This window comes from Melitaea cinxia, chromosome Z, assembly GCF_905220565.1.
Source record: "Melitaea cinxia chromosome Z, ilMelCinx1.1, whole genome shotgun sequence".
NCBI lineage: Eukaryota > Metazoa > Arthropoda > Insecta > Lepidoptera > Nymphalidae > Melitaea > Melitaea cinxia.
Window position 1 is genome coordinate 9576337 of NC_059424.1, and position 21893 is coordinate 9598229.

The window sequence follows — 21893 nt, forward strand, 5'->3', positions numbered from 1 at the left end:
GCATCGCACCGAAACACTGTAACGCATAATAGAGGTCATATGATGTATCATTTGGTGTATCAGTTTGCTCACCTGGGAAATACGTAATCACCATAGCCGAAGCTTGCTGTTATTTAAATATGCAACAAATTGTCTATCTACAATAATAAAGGAAGTGAAATCAGTAAATTATAAGAGTTTGATTTTCTCATTTGAATATCAAGAATTTAAAGGTGCCGTTAATATAATAAACTGAGGCGATATATATTTTTAAAAATGTTGAATGTTAATAAAATGAATATTGATAAAATATTTTTATACAGTCTCGCAACGAATTATATTAAAACTCCCATTTGTTCCGCATAGCATAATTACATTGCAGCATTAACTAGGCCATCATTCCGCTTCTCATTTGTTTTATTTACAATAATAATACTGAAATAGATATAATTAAAAAAATAAGAAATGAAATCTAAAATGTGCGAGAAACATAAAACATAACTTAATATACATAAGTGCGCCCCGAGAGAAACGGCAAGAAAGTTTACGTAAAATAGTTCCATAATGTACGCCTCCGCCCTCGTGAATATTTTATAGATATAACGAAAGAGGCGGTCACATAACCCATTACTACGATATGGTTTTACGAAATAAATGTATTATGTGAAGTTTATATATTATTTATTTACTAAGGACGACCAACAGAACTACAATATGTTTTAATACATAATAGTTTGGTAATCAATGATTATTCTACTTCTCTTTATAAGCAATCACTGCATGCTGCTGCTCTGTGTAAATGAAATTTAATCAGTAATTTCGCAATAAAATACATTTATAAGGAAAATAAAAAACAATAAATACACAAAAATATTAAACTGCGCCGCTAGTTTAACCACGACCATATGTATACAAAGATATAAATTCATTATTTCACTTTAAAAATGAAAATAAAATATACCAGTTATTAAAAAATTACTACATAATACTAAAAAATAGCCTATTGATTAAGACAATGTGTTAAATAGGTTTTGAACATGGAAACACCTTTTAATTTGGTCTATTCACGGCAAAAAACAGCAACGGCAAATATCGTCTTTAAATTGATAAAGGCGTGTATCGATCACACACCACATACGAATATGTGTTCATTCTTATGTTTATTCTTCTATATTGGGCGAATATTTGAGCGTGGCATTATAGATTTCTAAAAGTGTGTATCGACATTTCACTTGAAATATTACAGGGAAGTTTACTGACGCAAACCTAGTTATTTCTCAATAAGAATTCTACCGCGAAAGAAGATTATCTAGGGATCTATCTAGGGGGGGAGGGGGGGGGGGGTTTGTTGGTGATATAATTAACATTTTTTTTAAATAAATTATCTTATATATAAAATTCTTGTGTCACAATGTTAGATACCATACTCTTCCGAAACGGCTGGAACGATTTTTATGAAATATTGTGTGCATGTCGGGTAGGTCTGAGAATCGGCCAATATCTATTTTTCATACCTCTAAGTTATAAGGTGGAGATTAAGGGGGTTGATAACATAATGGTAAAACAACGTTTGCGGGGTCAGCTAGTAATTTTATGAAGAAAATAGATATACAAAAATGAAGCGTGCAATCGTTTCGTTTTAATACATAAACGTTAACCACCAAGTCGAGTGCACACATGTGCTCGAGCTTAAGCCACGTACTCAACTACAGCGTAATTAAAAATTAAGCACCACCGGGACCCAGGTGTTCTTCAGCAAAATGCATTAATTAAGATCGCTGGGAAAAACTTAAACAAACTCTGTAGTGGTACACTAATTACCTTATTTACGCTTTACGAGCAGCGTAATGTTACAACGAACTTCGTCTGTTACAAGGCTTACAGTTCAAGGTCATGAAGCAAAGTGGTCTGCAGTAATCAGCTACAAACTTTTACATTTTTATACGCAAGTTTTGCATGACATGTATAGCTTTGCTAGCTAGTTGCTTTACAACTATATTTCTTATAAAATACTGGTTTTAAGAGAGCTTTTAAAGAATACTGGTGGTTTTAAGGAATACTGGTATTTTAAACTAAACAGTATCATCGTATCATAAAGTAATCAAAATTAACGATAGATGTAAATAATACGTTTGCAAATCTTTTCGCAATTTCTTAGTAACAAAATAAGATCTTATTTTAGTTTAATTCAAATAAAGTCCCTGGTTGTATATTATTCAATATATAACATCGATCGCATTTTTTTACATTTAATTGTTTGCTATTCAAATATTAACGTGAATTTTAAATATGTAAATTTAAAAGGCTACTTTTATAGTTCCTTTTTGAGGACGAAGATGGAAAAATTATAAAAAACTTCCTTTCATATTAAATACCCTTTCCTTGTAGAGTAAATTTCTAAAGTTGCTCATTATGACAAAATTAACAATTTCCCAATATTATCCTTAGCTACTGCAACTAAAACTTTAAAAGAGAAATTTTAAGTCGCAATGGTTATAACGTACATTGCATTAGCGGTGACGGCAACAACATATCAGTCTTGACTTGGTACAATTTTATTTTTGCAGTTAGAATACGAGTATATGGGTCATGTAAGAACGTTTTAAAAGTATGCGTAGTACAATGATGATTATGTTTTTTAATAATAAATTATTTAACTCACGTATAAATACTTTTTTGTAATTTTGTAAAGTGATAATTATTATAATTATTTAGTGCGAACTATTCGCACGGGTATACTCGTGTCTAGTGTCTTGTTATTTTTTAGTAGCTATATTTGTAGTAGATCGTTAATGCTCTTTTAAGATGACGTACCTACCTGTTTTGAATTTAAATAATTTTTCATAAATTTCATAATTTATAAATTACCGTACAATATTTAACGTGAAAAAGCATTTCACAATCGTATTATGGAATACAAGTTTATTATACATATGATACACAGACCATAGAATAAATACAACGAACGAAATTGTTGAGAAAACGGTCTATATTTCCTTTGTAAAATACTTGATAAAGACTCCGAAGAATAGTAGAGACGCCTTTATATAATCCTTGAATGAACCTCGAGCGTATATAGTTTGTTCAAAGTCCGAGTGTCGTTATAAAATACGAGCCGCACCGTGGATTCACTCTGAGAAATGGCGGGCGGGCAAGGCTGGCACCTGGTACCTTAGCCATAGAGCTGCAACCTCTTTATTGTTACCATTACACGTTTTTGTGAAATGAAAGTCATTTGGATAAATTTATCACAATCCCCGAAGTAAATGGGATGCTATTTTTAAATAGTTATCTCTTAAAACGATTGATTTTAATATAATTTATATACGAAATTCACCGAATTATTAAAATTTAATTTTTTTGGTATTAATTATTAATATTATATATTATTTTGTGTGCATAAATAACAAATTTTACTAGGTCAGTAAAATCATGAAAAAACATTCTTTAAAAGCAACGACATTTTTTAAAAATTGATTATACACACTGTTATATTTATGGCAAATAAAAATTATTAAAAAATTAATAATAATTATAAATAAAATGTATAAATATAAAAACTATTTTAAATTTATTCTCTGTTAATGTACCAACACTAGGTTATAAGAAACATTGTTACTAACCCTATATGGGCTAGTCCCGAAATAAATGTCATTATTATTATTATTATTATTATATAATTTATTCTTTATTTTACACCAGAAAGTAATTAATATAAATTGTATTAACAAGTAAAAGTTTAAAACAGCTGCCTTATCGATTAATAAATTTCTTCCAGGCAACCTTTGGTTGAATCCTAATATGCTAGAAAGTAAAACATTGCAGTCAGAGCTTAAGAAAAAAATCATTGTAAACGTATTTCTTTGTGTAGGATATTTTAGTTATATTTTATTACGTTTATTTATTTATTAAATATGGCGAAAAATTTATTTCGTAAAGATAAAGCTCGAAGCTTTGAACCTTTTACACGTACTCCTTTAATCATCTTGTTATCACGTTAGCACACCTGGCTTAGGAATAGCATATGAAATTAATTTATATTCAAAATTGTGTTTTAGGTAGTGCACTGTAAAATATAAATCCGCTCGGTTGGTGAATTTCACTACTTTACAATTAATTTTCGACAACCTTCAGACGCCTCACACGCCATATACTGATTTAATTTGCATCAAAATATATGAAAACAATTACTAAGTAAGGTGGTCCCTAATGTTTAATTTGTATGTTATTAATTTGGCGTGCTCATATGCTGTGTTATTAATACACGGCTGCTGTTTTTGATAATATCAATATTTTATTATAATTTTGGTATGGATATTATTTAATGTTTGTGACGACTAGATTTATAACACGCACAGGTGCATATTCATATTCGTTTAATGAAATAATATTGTAATAGGTAGGTACTTAGCAAATATTTTTTTTACATTAAATTTATTCATACAATTAAAATAAGAGTGTTAAGTTGTATACTCCTGTATAAGATATTATTAATCATCAGATAATTTAGACATACATATAGATAACATACATATGTGTATACTTAAACTGGGCTTTTGAGTTCACGTTAAAAAAAAAATAGCGATATTTACATTTCTTTAAATGGGCGTGTTGCCAAGTTTTTATTTGATATGGCACCGTACCTGTTTTTTTGTATCGTGTGACCTGACATTTTTTATGACCGTATTCTGGTAACAAAGGCCGCGTAATAAGTAAAGGATAACGTTGGGGCGTTGAGGTATTACTTTGGATTTTATCTATTTACTTTTAATTTATATTGAACATTATGCGTAGAGCACGCTTATTGAGTTTATTTCAGGATACACATAATATCAATATATATATTGTATACAAATTATCGCCTTTATGTCACATACCTATATGAAATATAATTAGGGCATAGCTCGAGGCATTTGGTTTTAGGAGCGATTCCACGAGTCACGGTCACGGATAAAACAAATAACAAGTTATGATTTTTATTTATTTAGTTATGTGAAGAAAAACACAAAAGAGGCATTTCGTAAGAGGTCAAAGGTGTTGGATTACTCCATGTTTATATTTTTATTACACATACATAGCTCTGTTCACTTTCAACAAGCAAAGAAAAATAGAGTTAAAATTCGGAGATCGAACCTGCAGAACCGTAATAAAATAATCATACTAAAACTCGACCTAACGGGAACATCTTTCCATTGATTAATTGGCTAAAGCACCGACACGGTAAGTCGGAGATGCAGGTTTGTACCCGCTGGTACCGTCAATTTTTTATACGATATTTAAAAAAATGTTTAGGATTCCCTAATGTGTGGGTTATTCAAAAATAAATAATACGAATTATAACAATTATTCTTTTATATAATTTTATTCTCAACCACTACTACAATATATACTCAAATATAGTTTAATCATTCCATAATTTCATTTGTAATGTTTGCAATGCAAACTTTCTTAAATATTAATATTGTAATCTCTTATTTTGTAAACCATTACTAATTTTTTTTTTGGGATATTCCACGTTTGTAGCTTGTCTTGCCTGTAATGTACCTTTTAGTAGGCGTAAATTTTTTTAAAAAAATCAAGAATAATTAGATCTAATATTCGCGATAATTGGCACGTTTTATTAACCGAGACGACTTAATTTGCGTGCTAGAAAACAGAGTAACAAGGCAGCTCTCATCTCATACCACTTGACAAGAACAAACGCCTGGAAGCGTTGGCTTTAACGTTAGGGTTGTAGTGTTTTTAAGCACTAGAAACTGGAACAACATATTTAGAAATAAAGCACTTTTTTAAAGTAATTAATTGTACAATGTAACTATCAATAATAGTGATCGCCCAAAGGTCGATTTCGACCATTATTAAAAATTTAAATTAAAGAAAACCAAAAAATAATCAAAATAAAGAACCATTTATTCAATTTGACTACAGATTTTGACGATCAACAAAAGAGTATAATATGCGCGCGTGTGTGTGTTTCAAATATATGGTAGTGTGTCTAATGTTTTTATTTCATTGATGTAATATATTTTCACGCATAATTTAAAACAAAAATTAGCATTCTGCACTCCTCTATCTATGTCCTCTATATAAACTAGGTATAAGTATACGAAATTTCGTACTCCTCCGTCCGCGCAATTTTCGTAAAAATGAGCACAATGTTTTTACTTCACGTATTAATATATAGATTAATTAAACTGAATCGCTAACACGTATATATCTATAATAGGTAACATAACATCTAAACGACTGCACCAAATTAGATTATTCTTTCTTTTTCTGTTCGTGATTGTTAGGAGTATGTATAGTACGAAGTTCTAATATGATTTAATTTTAATTATTGTTTATTTCTTATAAATTTTCCGATGTTATACAAAGTCAAAGGTATCACTTTATCTTACCCATGTCACTCAATAGTAACATCTAATATCCTGCTTTTCTTATCTTATGCGCTTGTTTTATCAAAGAATTTAAATTATCTATAAAGGCTTAGTTTTATTATAAAATACTGATGTTAGCAATGCTTTGAACTGTGATGAAATTTTAATGAATGCACTTATTAACGTTTTAATAAGTTTCTGAAATTAATAACGAGTAACGGTCGTTACACCATCACTTGTTTATTTATCTATACAAATAAATAAAATTGGAGTGTCTGTTTGTAATATTAAAATAACCGTTTTTTACTAAATGCATATGGATGTATACATGGTACACATACCAGAATAACATTTTTTACAATTTTTGTCTGTTTGTTTGTTCCGGCTAATCTCCGAAGCAGCTGGACCAATTTTGTCGGGACTTTCACTGACAGATATAAGCAGTAACATAGGCTTACTTTTATTTTAGAAACTTATTTATTTCGTAATTACGAACTGAACAATATTTTATTTTATTCCACGTGGACGAAGTCGCGGGCACAGCTAGTTGCTAAATATAATGTAACCCACAAAATACGCTATTATAGAAACCCAAATAAGAAGATTATTCAAATATATGTGGTACTTTTGATCAAAGACCTAATATAATGCTGATAAACTTGTAGTAACTGAGAGATTTTATTTTTTACAAGAGAAAAACTTTTCACTCAGCCATGTAACGTTTACAAACTGTTATTTTATTTCCAATACTTATTGCACCCGCAACTTCGTTCATGTGGGAGATTGTGTTTGGTCAGTAATTATTGTTTTAGTAGTGTGAATCTGGTCCTGTGGGAATTATGGGATACAAACTATATGTTGCTATGTGACCTTCTTTATCTTATTTTAGGATTTTAGTGGCTTTTGTTCGCAAAGTTTGTCGTATTTAATAGAGAAATGTTTCGTTATTTCATATCTATCTGGGTGGTAGGTATTACCGCGTGGTAAATGCTGGTTCTCACGCTCCCCCCCATTTTCCTACACTCAAAGTCCCTTATAAAATCGGTTCAACCGTTCCGAAGTTTAACCGTGACAAACGAAAAGACAGACATACAGACAATATTACATCCATATGCATTTAGTAAAAATCAGTTATTTTAATATTATTACAAACAGACACTCTAATTTTATTTAGTTGTATAGATAAACGAGTCAATTTACTATAAGATAAGAAGAGACTGAGCACAGAACTGTCTTACATAAAAAAATATATTGACTTTTATTTTTACATTAACTCCATCCTAACAACGTTTTGTCTTACCTTTGTTATTTAATCAGATGTGATATTTAAAAACTTACAAAAACACAAACCCTAACTTTTCAATTCAGACGCATTGCATGCATTCTATTTCTTACATGATTGTTGACAGTTGTTTTTGTTAACCGACTTCAAAAAAGGAGGAGGTTACTCAATTTGAAATATCAAATATACATATATATGTATGTTCGGGGATAACTTCGTCGTTTATGAAGCAATTTTGATATTTTTTTTTTGTGTTGGAAAGGATACCCCAAATGTTGTATCATGATAAGAGAACCAGGGTCTGATGATGGAATCCCAGATAAATCGAGGGAAACCCTCGAAAATCGTAATTACGACTAGTGCGTTTATTAATTTTTTTCGTCTACTTACGTTGTATTACTTGTCGATGTAATTGAAGTCTGTTTTTTTCGTTTGCGAGCAAACAGAATTATTTTTAGACTTAATTTTAGTCCTATCTATTGATTTTTATTATTGCAATAAGTAAAACTAAAATATTTTTGACAGTAAAATTGTATTTATTACATTCTATTCTTATCTTTTTATGATCCGTTTATACTAAAGTCATGAACGGAGTGGACTAGAGTAATTGATAAGTCGGGCGTTTGAAAGCTTGTCCATTATTATTTGCAATTCTTTACAGTACACCTCTGCAGTAATGGATGTGGCGGGTTTATTTTTGCAATAACTAGGTAATTGTATTTACTTAGTGATCCGTAAACACATTGTTCTATAAAAGCTTTATTTTATACTATAGCAATGTATTCTTTTTAAGCAGAACTAGCTGCCTATATTACCGAAGCCGGTCCCCTATAAAAGCACGGAGGTTTGGGCGAAATTGAGTTTTTCCAAGGACACTACTGCAAAAAATATTTATATACATAAATATTAAGCAAGAGATTTTCTAAAAAAAAACAGAGAGAGTCTTTTGAAGCATCAATAACGATACGCATAAGGATGTTATTGCAGTTGATAAGGGCTTTACTCTACTATCCTTAGACAAAGAGGAATAATGTAAACATGTAGTAGTGAGTGAGTGAGACTATGTGGACATGGCTGAGCGAAGAATTACGTAGTCGGTCCTACAAAGTTCTGACAGAACCGATATAGACCAATCTAGCTCTATATCCTGGTTGCAACACGGTAATCTCTTTAGAAAAACTGAATTTTTTTTCTGTGCAACTATGTACGAAGTTATTAAGACGAACAATTACCGGAAACATATCATGAAAGATGGAATTCCAGATATATGCCGAGCGTGTCATAAGTCTGGAGAATTCAAAAGACATGCTGTTTACGGTTGTAGTCGTTTTGCTAACGTTGTGTACTTGTACTGACATAACCAAGTAGCCAGGATTATCTACCAATAACTTGCTCCTCGATAAGGCCTCGTTGTAAATGAGTTGCCTTATTATAGGTATAATCCAATATCATTTCTTGAAAAAGCTCTTATATTGTTCTACTGGCGTCGGTCTTTTGTCACTGACAGGTTTATTGTAGCCAATAAATCTAATGTTTTGCTAGTAGACTGATCATCGCGAGTAGCACTTATTGTTAACATTTCAGACCAACATGACGATCATCTTTTAAGAGCGGAAAAAAATAAGTAAAAATGTAGCCCTCACCCACAGGAAAACCGTATTGTGGAATGTAGACTCAACAACAATCGTTTCTGTTATTGTGTCGATCAAAAGTCTATTAGCGAAGAGCTTCCACCAACACCCTAAGGAACTCTCGCTTTACGGTTGGAACAAAAGTCGGATTAAAAAGGTAATGTTGCTTAAAACGGCCAGCTTTATGAGGAGGTTCCTCAGGCTAGAGCGTTAACTACCGATGACCCGGCCCTCGATCTGCCACCGGAGGACTACTTTTTATGTTTTTAAATATTTTTGTTTGTCTGTTTAGTGTTCCGTACCTCAAAAGAAAAACAATAGAACCCTTATAATATCACTTTGTTGTCCGTCTGTCTGTCAAGACCCTTTTTTCTCAGGGACATGTGGAGGTATCAAGCTGAAAATAATATATCAAATACTTAGATCTGCTGTCTTTTGGAGCTGTGAAAAAATCAAACTTCTAAGCCAACGCATTCAAAATATACATCCGTTTATGCTGCAAATTTTCGACACTCACAAGGGAATCAAAAGCTACAGGGCACTTCCTGTGAACTCAGAATCTTGAAATTTGGTACGAAGCGTCTTATAGCGCAGATAAAAAAAAAATGAAAAGCATACATTTTTAGTTACATCATATATATATATATATATATATATATATATATATATATATATATATATATATTTATATAATACTAGATGTACCCTGCGCGCGTTGCTTGGCTTCTTATTTATTTAATTTTTTTTGGTCATGCCTACTCAGAAACCTTTGTGGGCTCATGCATAACACTTTGCTGAAGATCATGGCATGATCAAATGCATAGTTTATGATCGTATAAATGACATACAGACAAACATTCATTTTTATATATAGATATGTATGCAATACCTAAATAGGTCTCATAAGATCCTCAACATACAAAAAAAAAACACAATATTCACATCCTATACGATAAGAACGTAGGCTACAATAATATATTTATTTGAATAATAATATAAATAGAAAAAATTAAAGTTATTTTACCAAGTACAGTAACATTGGCTCTTATGTCTTATAATGTCAGTGAGGTAATTTTAAAGTTGCTATTATACAAATATAATAAAAATATTATAAACCAGTTTTTTAAAAAAGAAAAATAAAATTGTTTTAAAACAAGGTTTTATTCAAAAAGTACCGGAGTTACGGGTAAAAAATAAAATAGAATTAAATGAAATTCAACAGTAAAGCTGCAAGAACGCTAAAAAATAAAACGATTTCTTAAAAGCTTGAGGCGTGGAAAGTCATTTCACTTATAACAAAATTGCTTTATTTTTTTTATTTGTAGCTTCAGAAAATAATAAAGTTAATAGAATGACCATATAGGAAGATATAGAAATGCCAAAACAGCTTCATTAGGTATAAATAAAGCAAATTTTTTATAATTGTATATTCGTTGGTTTCGTATGCTTCAGTTACAATAAAGTTATGTATATCTTGTTATTACTCTTTTTTTATTGTGTAGTGGACGACACTTGATTTTAACACAATTTTTTCAAACATAAATAAGTATTTAATCTTTATTCATTAATTTTATTTTTGTATTGAGAATTAGGGCAATATTAAAGTTACAACCGAAGTCGGAATTGATCTTAAATTTTTGTTAATTTACTTCCACACCCACACAAGGTTGTGTGGCTGTGGAAGCAATATAATATTGATACTAAATTACGAAATATCTTGGGTAAATGTATTAGGAATAATTTCAATTAACTTAGTAAAGACCGAATTTTATAATTAAATTACGTTATCTTTAAACTAAGTTAATTTATAAAGTCAAGAGAAAATATTTATTATTATATTACAAGTTTGAAAATGAGAATAACAAACTTAAAATAATAAAGGACTAATAATAAAAAAATAATTTATGATCTACTTTGGAGACATAACCGTTTTTGTGTAATATTAATTAAAAGGTTTTGAAACGATTTTTAATCCGAAACGGCTGGGCCGATTTTGATTGGACTTTCACTGGCAGATAGCTGATGTAATAAAGCGTAACTTAGGCTACTTTTATTTTAGAAATTTTAGAGATTAGCCGGAACACCAGACAGACAAATAGACAGAGAGACAGATAAAAATTGTAAAAAATGTTATTTTGGTATATGTACCGTGTATACATCCATATACATTTAGTAAAAAGCGGTTATTTTAATATTACAAATATACACTCCAATTTTATTTATTTGTATAGATGTATAGAATATATAAATTATTTAAACGAGCAGGCAGCTTTAATAACGACGCCTTACGCTTTAGTCACCCATTGTCTTTGACGGCGCGATTGCAAACTGTACAAAGTAAGCAATTAGATTTAATGGACGGATAACTATAATTAATAATACAAATCCTAGCGATAAGCGAAATTGAAAGATTAAAAAGTTTTATTTCTTTGTATTATTATTTGCTAGACCAGGATTTGATATTTTTCCATTGTGCCATATAATATAAAAGTACCACATTGAATTTAAGCTATTGTTATTTGCGTAATAAATATAAAGTATAATCTCCTTGGAGGCGTGTAAGTATAATTGAATTTAATAAGGTTTGATCATCACACACTTGGATCTGACGTCTACTAACGTATGCGATTCACGGGGCTCAAATCTCTATACTCACTAGCTCAATCGCTCACGGCTTTAACCCTTGGGGCCCAGGGTCGATAATTTTTTAAGCAAAGCGAATCAGACGTTTTCCGAGTTTATAAACAAGCCGAATTTTTAAAACAAGAAATCTTTGGTTCGGTAATTTTTGGTATCATTGAAATAATTAAGTCTAAGATCCTTCAGAGTTCTGCCAAAACAATTTTGTCATAGACAAGCTGAAGGTACGCCTTTTCAAAGCTTTATTTTAAGGTAGCCTTATAAGTTAAATGAATTCTGCATGGCAAGTTAAATAAAAACTTTTAAAAATATCCGTGAATCATGCGTCAAAGCGTTGTCAAAAATTAGACATAGATAAATTAATTTTAAGCGAGTGTTTGAATGTATGTTTTTTATTTGAAACGAACTTTTTTTAATTAATGACTACTATTTTAATGTTTTAACTTTACTTACCTATATTTGTACTAATAATAATTAAAAATGCTAAGCACCATTTTAAAAAGGATTTCGTGATATTTTAGAAATATTTTAAATCTTAAGAGATAATAAACTCAGAGTCGCAAGATCTGCTAAGGCTCGACATTGGGCGACTTTCCTTTGAGATGTATTAATATTTTGCTAATTGTCTTAATAAATTATTTATAAACATTTTGGAGAGAAATAAAATAGCTGTCTGTATCAACAGTCGATATTATTGAAAGTAAGTAGATTATATTCATTATTTTTTTTTGTATAACAACACTACGTATAACATTTTACATTGTTAACTAATGGTTCTTTGTCAAAAAATTAAAATTTGGTAATATTTTATAGAAGCACTTATTTTATAGAAGAAACTGTTTTTACCGTAAATTTTAAATTAAATAAAAAATAATAATAATTCATGTCTGATAAGGTAAAAATTAAATCATCGCAAGTCATTAATTTCTACTTTGTGTAAAGATTTAGTTTGTTAAAGTAATAATTAAATATTTGTTTTAAATAGCAAAATATTAAAGTATGTATAATTTAAAGTGTTTATCCATTGAATCTTGTAAAAAATTAATAAGAAACTAGCTGACCTGGCGAACTTCGTATCACCTTATTTTTTTCTGAAATATAATAATAACATAATATATGAAAATAAAATATAGCCTATCTTTTAAGTTGGATCAAACTGCACACGGTGTGCAAATTTGACTAAAATCGGTTAAGTAGTTTAGGAGTCCATTGAGGACAAACATTGTGACACGAGATTTATATATATTAAGATTAAGAATAGTACTAAGACTGATAAAGTGTAATAAAGGTTTTTTAAATTATTTCTAAAGAAATAAAGAAACAAAAAGACATTGAAAAAATTGTCGGAATATCAAATAAATTACTATACAAAATTAATTATAACCATGCACTACACATCCCTAATTTGTTGGAATTTTATGAACTCCGGTTATGCTATCAGAGTTCACAGACAACAAATAACTTGAGGCCATACCTGGCTACTGTCCGTCTTGTATGATGGCCTCTGTGATCTCTATTTTCATTATAATACCCCTAGCCCCTCTATACCCTTTAGACTACTCAAAAGCTTTGATGTTATAGTGTAGTGTGTACATATATAGTATTGAAATCCGTTTACAGTCGCAGAAGAGCTCAAAGGTTGTTGAGAGAGGCTTATTGTTACAGGTTCGTTGTATTGTTAAGCACGAGAATAGTTCCAAGCGAGTTTTATGAAATACTAGCGGTTTCCCGCCGCTTCCCTGGATATAAAAAAGCTGTAAAGTTGTACCTATCTATGATTATATTACAATAATTTGGGACCTCTTTTTATATTACTTTTATGATTCGATATTCGAACGCCAGAACGACCAGACTGCTCACAGAGCTCGCTTTCGATTAGACTTCATAGAGTATTCGTGCGAAAAACACTCTTATTATCTCTTATTTTACCATGGACTACTAATTTATTTAATATCCATACAGCCGCACTGGTATTGCTCTGAATTGACAGACAAACTTTTAAGGCATGGGGCGTAAAAATGTCACTTTGACTGGAATATTTCGTTGCGTTTTATTTGAAATCAGTACCTAACCCGATCTATGAATAAAAGAGTTTGTATATAATTTTAAAGAGGGAGAGAAATATAAGACGAATTTTCCCACAAAATGTCTATATTTAACAGGGTTCACCTTAAAATGCTGATATACATACCGATGTATTCGTGATCGACTGCCAAATAAAGTTATTAGTCAGTAACGGAAAAAATATGTTATATGTATGTATTTCAATAGAAAATTATTGTGACAATACTAACGTTTGTAAGGTGCAACAAAAGTATAATTTGTATTATAACAACTCTTATAAATGTAAAGGTAATGTTTAATGTAAAGTTATTAATAAAAGGACATTTCCGACAATTATCCCAGAAGTTCTGAACGTATTTAGATCTTAGCAAATTGTTTATATAAAATACACTTTTTATATCGTTTAAGCAATTAAAATACTATCAAACATGTTCGAAAGTTAAAAGTGACGGTGGTGTTTGCCTATGCAAATTTAAAAGCGTGTGCAACGTTTAAGAGAATTTTGGTTTAAACTCGCCTATGTGGATGGGCTTGCCCCCTTTTGAATAATGGTGCATAAATTTAAAGTACATTTACTCACATGATTGCCTCTTGTAATACATTCACTTAGCTTGTAAAGTAATTGTATCAATATTAGCTAAACGTATAGCTTTGTTTAACGGAGGTTCTAAACAAAATGTTTTTGTGGTTGTCGAATTTGTTTCTTAACGAAAATAGGTCAATAAACTTGGTAGTCGTTAGAATATGTGATTTCGAACTAGACTTCATGTATGCTATAACACTAAAAAAATGAAGTTAGTATATGTCGAATGTCAATAAGATACCCTTAAGGTGTCACTTGTTCGTTTACTAAAAAAATAACTATCAGTAAGTTCAATGATCAAATGATTGTTAGTTAAGTTCAAGTTTTAGAATAGTTTACTCATTTTAGTGTAAGTATCCAATATGGGACAATAATGTCTTTCTACATAAAAGTATGTACAAATTTAATTCAATTTAAAGGTGATATTTTTAGATGCCCGACGTTTCGGATACTTTATAGTTACTACCGCGGTCACGGGAAGACTGACATAATCTTATAATCTAAAAATAAATAAATTAATAAGCCGTGATAAAATCTGAAAACGTTACTTTATTATAATGAGTACAATTCGCCAAAATATTAGAAAACAATATGCAATATTTTGTATCTTAAATTTCTGTAATCTTGCACTTGTCTTTTTATCTGTAAATAACAAAGATGTTTCAATAGATATAGCTATTATTAAGATAAAATAGTTTCTAATTAACAACCGTGGCTACAGAATTTTAAAAGAATCCATTTACTCTTGAACGTTGAACAATAGCGTTCATTACAAATTAGCAATAAATTGGTATGTTTGGTGCACGGCGAGAGCGTGCGACAACTCCTGCGGGAAATCAGGGTACCGTTGTTGTACATTAGAATAAAATACTTAAAAAACTTGGTTGAATCTTTTATTACTGACACGAAAGTTTTTATTAACAGATAACCTACTTTATACTACTTTGATTTCAATATTTTATTCCGTTCCTACAATACGTTTTAATACCTTGCATTTACTGTCTCATACACAAGACAAAAGTTTAGAGATATTATCTTGCGTTGTCATTTTACTTGATCATTAAATAGTTTATTATGGTATGCGGTAATAGCAGGCATGTTCCAGTGTTATTACGTAACTTTCTCTATTACCATCATACATGAGATCTGTCTTTATAAACATAATATGATTGATTACTCGATTTACAACATTAGTCACTTCCTGTAACGTAAGTACAGTAAAAGAACGGTTTGGCAATAATCTAGCTATATACGGCTGACATTGTGATACATAAATTGTGCAGCCCTCTGAGCGTTTGCGTGACAGGGATTATAATTTGATCCTAATTTGGAAACTTGATTAGATGTCGTTTTAATTATTACAGCGAGTGCTTACAAAATTAATGTTAATCATGGGTGTCATCAATATTGGATAAGCGGCTCTGCAAATATGTTGACCGAACGAAAAATAACAAGGCGGGCAAGTTTTTCAATACACCACGTATAAAAATATATTCTTTTCTAAATATGTATTACACAAAAAAGAGAGTAAATAAGTATTTTACGATTTCCTAAAATAAAACTATAAGAATTAAAATTGAAATAAAAACTCACATGATGGATGATGTCGGTAGCCGCGTAGAAGCTCTCATGCGGATCCGGTCGTTTCATCATGTAGGGCCGCGGGAACTCAGGGTCCTCGCAAATCTCTGTTGACATCGAAAACGTTGAAAATGCATAGTGGGATTTCGATTTAAATATCGTACGAAATATTGGCTATTAGGATAATAAAAAAAACAAAGTTTTAATCTTACAGTTGAAAAATTAAATAAACAAAATCAATGTTGTTATTATAAAGATTAAATAAATAAGAGTCTAGTAAGAGAATTGTAGTAAAGTGTTTTATAATGGTGTTCAAGCATGAAACAGGCTGTACCCCATTATCGTTTACTAAAGGCGCATCATCTTTTCAATACGGCGTCTGAACAATATCTGTCTTTGAGAGCGGACGTCCGGGCGCAGTAACGAGCGCAACCTGAAATATCTTTGTGTCCAATATAAGTGGGATTATGTTGCATTTGTATTGAAAAGGGGAGACAGCTGATCCTTTCGTTATGAGATGAAAAGGCGCCACAAAAGGCTTTGTGTATTCTATGTTTACAACGTAAGTCGCTCGTGTATATTTTTACTTGGATTACTGATTTCAATAGTGTTATGGGATTCATAATGCCGTGGGTGTCGGCCGAGTAGAATAGCACCACCACATTTCTTCCCGTGGGGGTCGTAAAAGGCGACCGAGGGATAAACCTGCCTCAAAATCATCAGGGTCCTGGAGAAGGAAAACTATATTTGAAGCCCGGCATGGAGTCTCCGTCAAGCATTTGTGGTATAGCTCTAAAATGTGAAAGACTCCTGCAGCCGAACTGGTTCCACACGTATTGACTCGTCGTTCCTGTGGGCCTAGCCAGTGAGGTCGAGAGGGTGGCGCAGAGCTTAGGCAACTCTGCGTTTTCCTGAAGAGTGTCCTAGGTGACACAGTGTCTTTCTGACACTGTCTAAATCGTCTACAATAGACGGATAAGGCCAATAATGATGATGATGGGATTCAAAAGGATCTAAAGTACGGGCTTTTGTTCTAGATATAAATAAAAATTAGTAATGTAATCGTCTATAAAGAATCATAATGTAAACTATTAAATCCTATGATTTATACTGTAGTATGAGTAGTTTTACTTTTAGTCACTAATAGTATTAATAATTTTAGAAATACGCTTCGTTATCACTTAATCAATTTGCCCGGGTAAAAATTACATTTTATTAAATTTTTGTCAATGAATTAAATAACATTTTTTAAAAATAAGTTCTGACTAATTAATAAGAACTTGATTAATTTATATGAATACCAAACAATAAAGAACAGAACATTTTTTTTCATATCGATATCGTTCTAATTTTACGTAAAAAAATTAAAACTCACGATAGTTGTACGGTTCATAGATTTAAAGTACAAAAGGTAAGTAGGAAATGACACAATCCTGTTTTAAGGGCTATTGAAAGAGTAACAAGTGCAGCTAAGGGACGAATGTGGAGTCGTGCGTGAGATCTCTAGAGCTGGGAGATACCCAGCCCAAAGAAAATGTAGAGATAATAATATGAAGGAAAATAGTAGATTTGAATTTAAATACATCAATATAATAAGTTGTTTTGCGTATATCAAATCACAGTGATAAAGTGTATTAGATAAAGCGATAAATCTTTTTCGTTATTGAAGTAATTTTAGAAAAAAAGTAAATTAAAAATAACTGCAAAGAAAAGCTAGATACTCGGATGGGATATAGTCTTTTAATATTAATTATTTAATAGGGTTTTAGATAAATTAGCTTGTTCACTGTGTTTAGTTAAAAACATTTATATCGGACAGGAAGTTACTACGCAAAGGAGAGTTACTTCTTTATAGGAAAAAAATCCTTGTCTTCTCGTAAAAAAAATTCTAGTAATGTTTATAGGTGAAAGTGAATTCTAAAATTGTCATTGATCAGATATCATGTAAAATATAATAAAAATGAAAATCGACCGTTCGAATATGGACCTGACTGAATTGAATGAAATTGTATCCTTAGCGAAGTTAACTCTACTTTTTTATCTGATTGTGGGTTTGAGTCTCACTCGAGTGTATGTTTACCATTCGGCTGTTTTAGGTACCATAGCGTGTACAGCAATTGCTTTTCCTACCTTAACAATAGATGAAAGTGGGTATATGTTAAGCATGTTAAAATTAAAAAGTATTAAATCTTCTTTACTTCTAAGCATAAATTTAATACGTTAATACAACAATTTTCAAAACACACATATTTTATATAAACGACAAAATTGAAGAAAACGCAACGGTATTCATTCACAGACGTGACGAACCCTAAATATCAAATTTAATCTACATCGCAAACAAAGTTATTTGTTTGCTTTAAGTCAATATTAGCATTTAATTTGGCAAAGTTTTTTGATTTAACAAATAAATGCTTTTAAGATTTGGGATTTTTTTTTTATTTTGAATTACCTTGTTGTATTTTCAGATTACGTTTCTGATTATTTATTCATGTTTAAGTATTTGTAAGGCTTTTTTTTGCTGCATATACCAACTTGTGTGCAGTTATTTGCGATGTTTTGGCAATGTGAACTGTAAAAGACACTAATACTGTATACTTAATCGCAGTTTTGTTAAAATAATTAATAAAAGCCATTGCTAATAATAAGTAGGTTTGATAAAGCGATTTTAAAAAAAGGCTTTAAGTATCTATTGTGTATTGTGTTATACTCGTAGTATGTAGGTTGTATTGTGTAAACTTCTGAAGTATTAGAAAATCTATAAACGTTCTTGAACTGGACAAAACCCCTTACTTATATGACTGGATGAGAATACATCTACAGAATATCATTCGAAACATGCATAAAAAATAAACGAATATAATAAAAAAATAGTAATCGAATGACAGTTTTATTTGAACCTACCTTCTAATGTCGACGTGATTTACATTGTTATTTATAATGATATCAAATTTTAAATTGTATTGTAAAGGAATGTGTTATGTCGCATAAAGAAAACGAAAAGTTGTTTAGAAAAAGAAAAATGTTCTTTAACTTTTTTGCCAAAATCGTTTTATAAATTGATAATTTCTTCCATATCGTTATTCCAATACCGTACTCATCCAATTTAATAAAAGTTGTTCGTAATTTAGTCTTTTTTCAGAAAAAGAATATATATATATATATATATATATACATATATACTTTGCTAAAATATTTTTTTTTTTTTGTAACCGTTCAGATAAAAATGCTAACAAGATGTAAACTTACCGTTGTACTCGTTCTGGTCGTGGATTTCTCGTTTTTCTCGACGCCCTAAGGTCTCTCTCCATATATTGTAGGGTTCTCTATAATCTTCGTCAACAACCGCTGGACTACAGTGAAATATATGCATTACATTAAAACCTTATATTTACAAGATTTATTACAAATTTCGCGCTTTTGCAGTGGCACAATTCAAATACACATACAGAGTAATACGTAAATTTCAACAAAATTTAACACTTTAAATTTTATTTAGAATATGTTTATCGTCACGTTCAAATCTTTTGCTTTGTAAACGAATGTGTTTTATGCTTGTTTAAAGAAAATGGTAAAATGGAGTCTGCCAAAATAATTTATGTAATATTAGCTATCGGCAATTTTAATATTTTTAGTAAAAGAACCTGTATACTTGACTTTATACAAAAGCTGATACCACAATATGGTATGATATGATTCGTATTCCTTTTATAGGTCTTATACAAAATACGTACCGTAGCATGTGTATAGGAGGACAATTTGCGAGGGCTAAAGCTAGTCTTGGAGCTCTTCGATTGTTCCTTGCATTAGAGTTTCTAAGAGCCGGACAAAAAGGTTTCTTCAACAAGTTTGCGATCGGCCTTCTAGTTTTCTTCGTGAGCAGTACTGCAATGACCGCTATCAATATTGCTCCACCGACCACACCGCCGCAAGTAAGGCCTATCGATATTTTAAGGGACGAGTTTCTTTTTCTTCGAGAGGAAGGTGAATTATCTGAACGGTAGTACTCTTCTAAGAATTCAGCGGAGGAATTTATTACCGTTGGAACTGAAAAGAAGAATATTTTTTTTACTACTTCTCATATGTAAGCGTTGGTTCGGTTGATTTAGCCTGTAATGTCTCACTGTGGTAAAAGGAGAACACTTAATTCATTACGCTAATCCGCTGCAGCTTGGCGTATAATTTTTGATGATTATGATTTGTGGTTAGTTTTAGAGAGTATGGCTATATGCATATGCTATGGTAATTTGGACTCCCGAAAACAATCCAAACGATTGACAGTGAAGAATTTTCTCATGGAAACAGTGCATGCTTCTATTGATAACTAGCCTCAACGTTTAAAGGACTGTATTGCAGCCAATAGAGACCACTTTGAATAAGCTTGATAGATTTTTGATGGTTTTGTATTAATGTATTACTACACTATAGTAATAAATACGTGCAAAAGAAAAAAACGTTATTCCTTTTGTAACAATATATTTAGGACAAGACTGTATATTCATGGAATAATATATATTTTAAAATCGTGATCTTTGAAATACCTTAAGATTTTAATCTATTTTCAGTCTCTAAGCGACGAATTAAAGGTAGTTTAGATAGGTGTTTTTAGATTAACGTTAAGAGACTTATAACTCAGCCTATTGAATGAAGGCAAACAATCTGCCTTAGGCAAGACAAAGCCGGGAAATGAATAGGTGTCGAGCGCAGAGCTAATTGTTGTTTCACAAAGGAGCAGGAGCTAAGTTGGGTACGGTAGGGTTTCGTGCTCAGCCAGTAGCCGGAACGACGGGTGATTATTTGAATTATGATGTTTTTTTCCCAAATTCTTGGTAAAGCCGTTTTACTTTAGTAATTTGACTACTACTATTCTTAGCTATAATTGTATTAAGGTAAAGAAAGAAATTCATTATTTTGATGTCATTGTTCATATTTCATTGATATAGTGCGCTTGTTCTGTTAAAATGCTCCCATTGAACATATTTAATTTGTCCGTGGGACACAATCTTACAAGTTTTTATATTTCATAACAATGAAAAATATGCTTATTTCATGAAATAATTTATTCGATTAAAATGTTTATACTAATTAATAAATTTTGAAAACACATTGTGCTAGAAAAACAAGCACGAATTTACTAATTGTTATAAATTGCTTGCAGCCCATATATAGCGGAGTTAGTAAGGCAAGCTCGCTAGTTTATGTGTCAAACTAATATAACTAGAGCTAAGCCTAAAGAGAGGTGAGGGGTATGGCGTGGTGCCAGTTTTGTTCTGACTAGATGCCAAGAGTCACTTGATACTCTTCTAATTTCTAATTGTACACAGACTCTTGTATGTCACTAGGTTAATGTTATATGTCGAAACAAATAGTAGTTATTTTCTGATAGTTTCTTTCTTGTTACAAATTAAATATTATTAGAAACAAATACTTACTAGTACTTTTTAATACGTCAATATCTACATAAATATATTCAGGAAATTTAGACGACGCGTTAGTGCAGCGGTCACAGCAGTGGTTGTTGCGCTGGCGGTCGCGCGGGTTCGATCCCTGCTCATGACAGACATTTGTGTAGCCATACAGATATTTGTCGTGGTCTGGGCGTTTGTGCGTACAACAAACAACACAGGAGAAAATCCTACTGGGGTCCGTTGAGGGTGAAGTGTTCATTTATTTATTTTTTGATTTGATTCTTTTTACTATGTTTGTAAACAATATGCCTTCTACAATTAAAGCATTAAGCAAAACAGAAAAATACA

The 21893-nt window shown here is 31.0% G+C and overlaps 1 protein-coding gene across 1 annotated transcript in view; it reads right to left on the reverse strand.

Annotated features, from left to right (window-relative positions):
* The window catches only part of LOC123668771 (discoidin domain-containing receptor 2-like), a 58898-nt gene that overhangs the window by 22332 nt on the left and 14673 nt on the right, over positions 1–21893 (reverse strand). Inside the window, exons 9-11 of the mRNA XM_045602465.1 lie at positions 19872–20184; positions 19387–19490; positions 16150–16244 (exon numbers count right to left, since the gene is read on the reverse strand). Coding sequence (XP_045458421.1) covers positions 16150–16244; positions 19387–19490; positions 19872–20184 — 512 coding nt within the window. The remainder of the gene's footprint in view (positions 1–16149; positions 16245–19386; positions 19491–19871; positions 20185–21893) is intronic.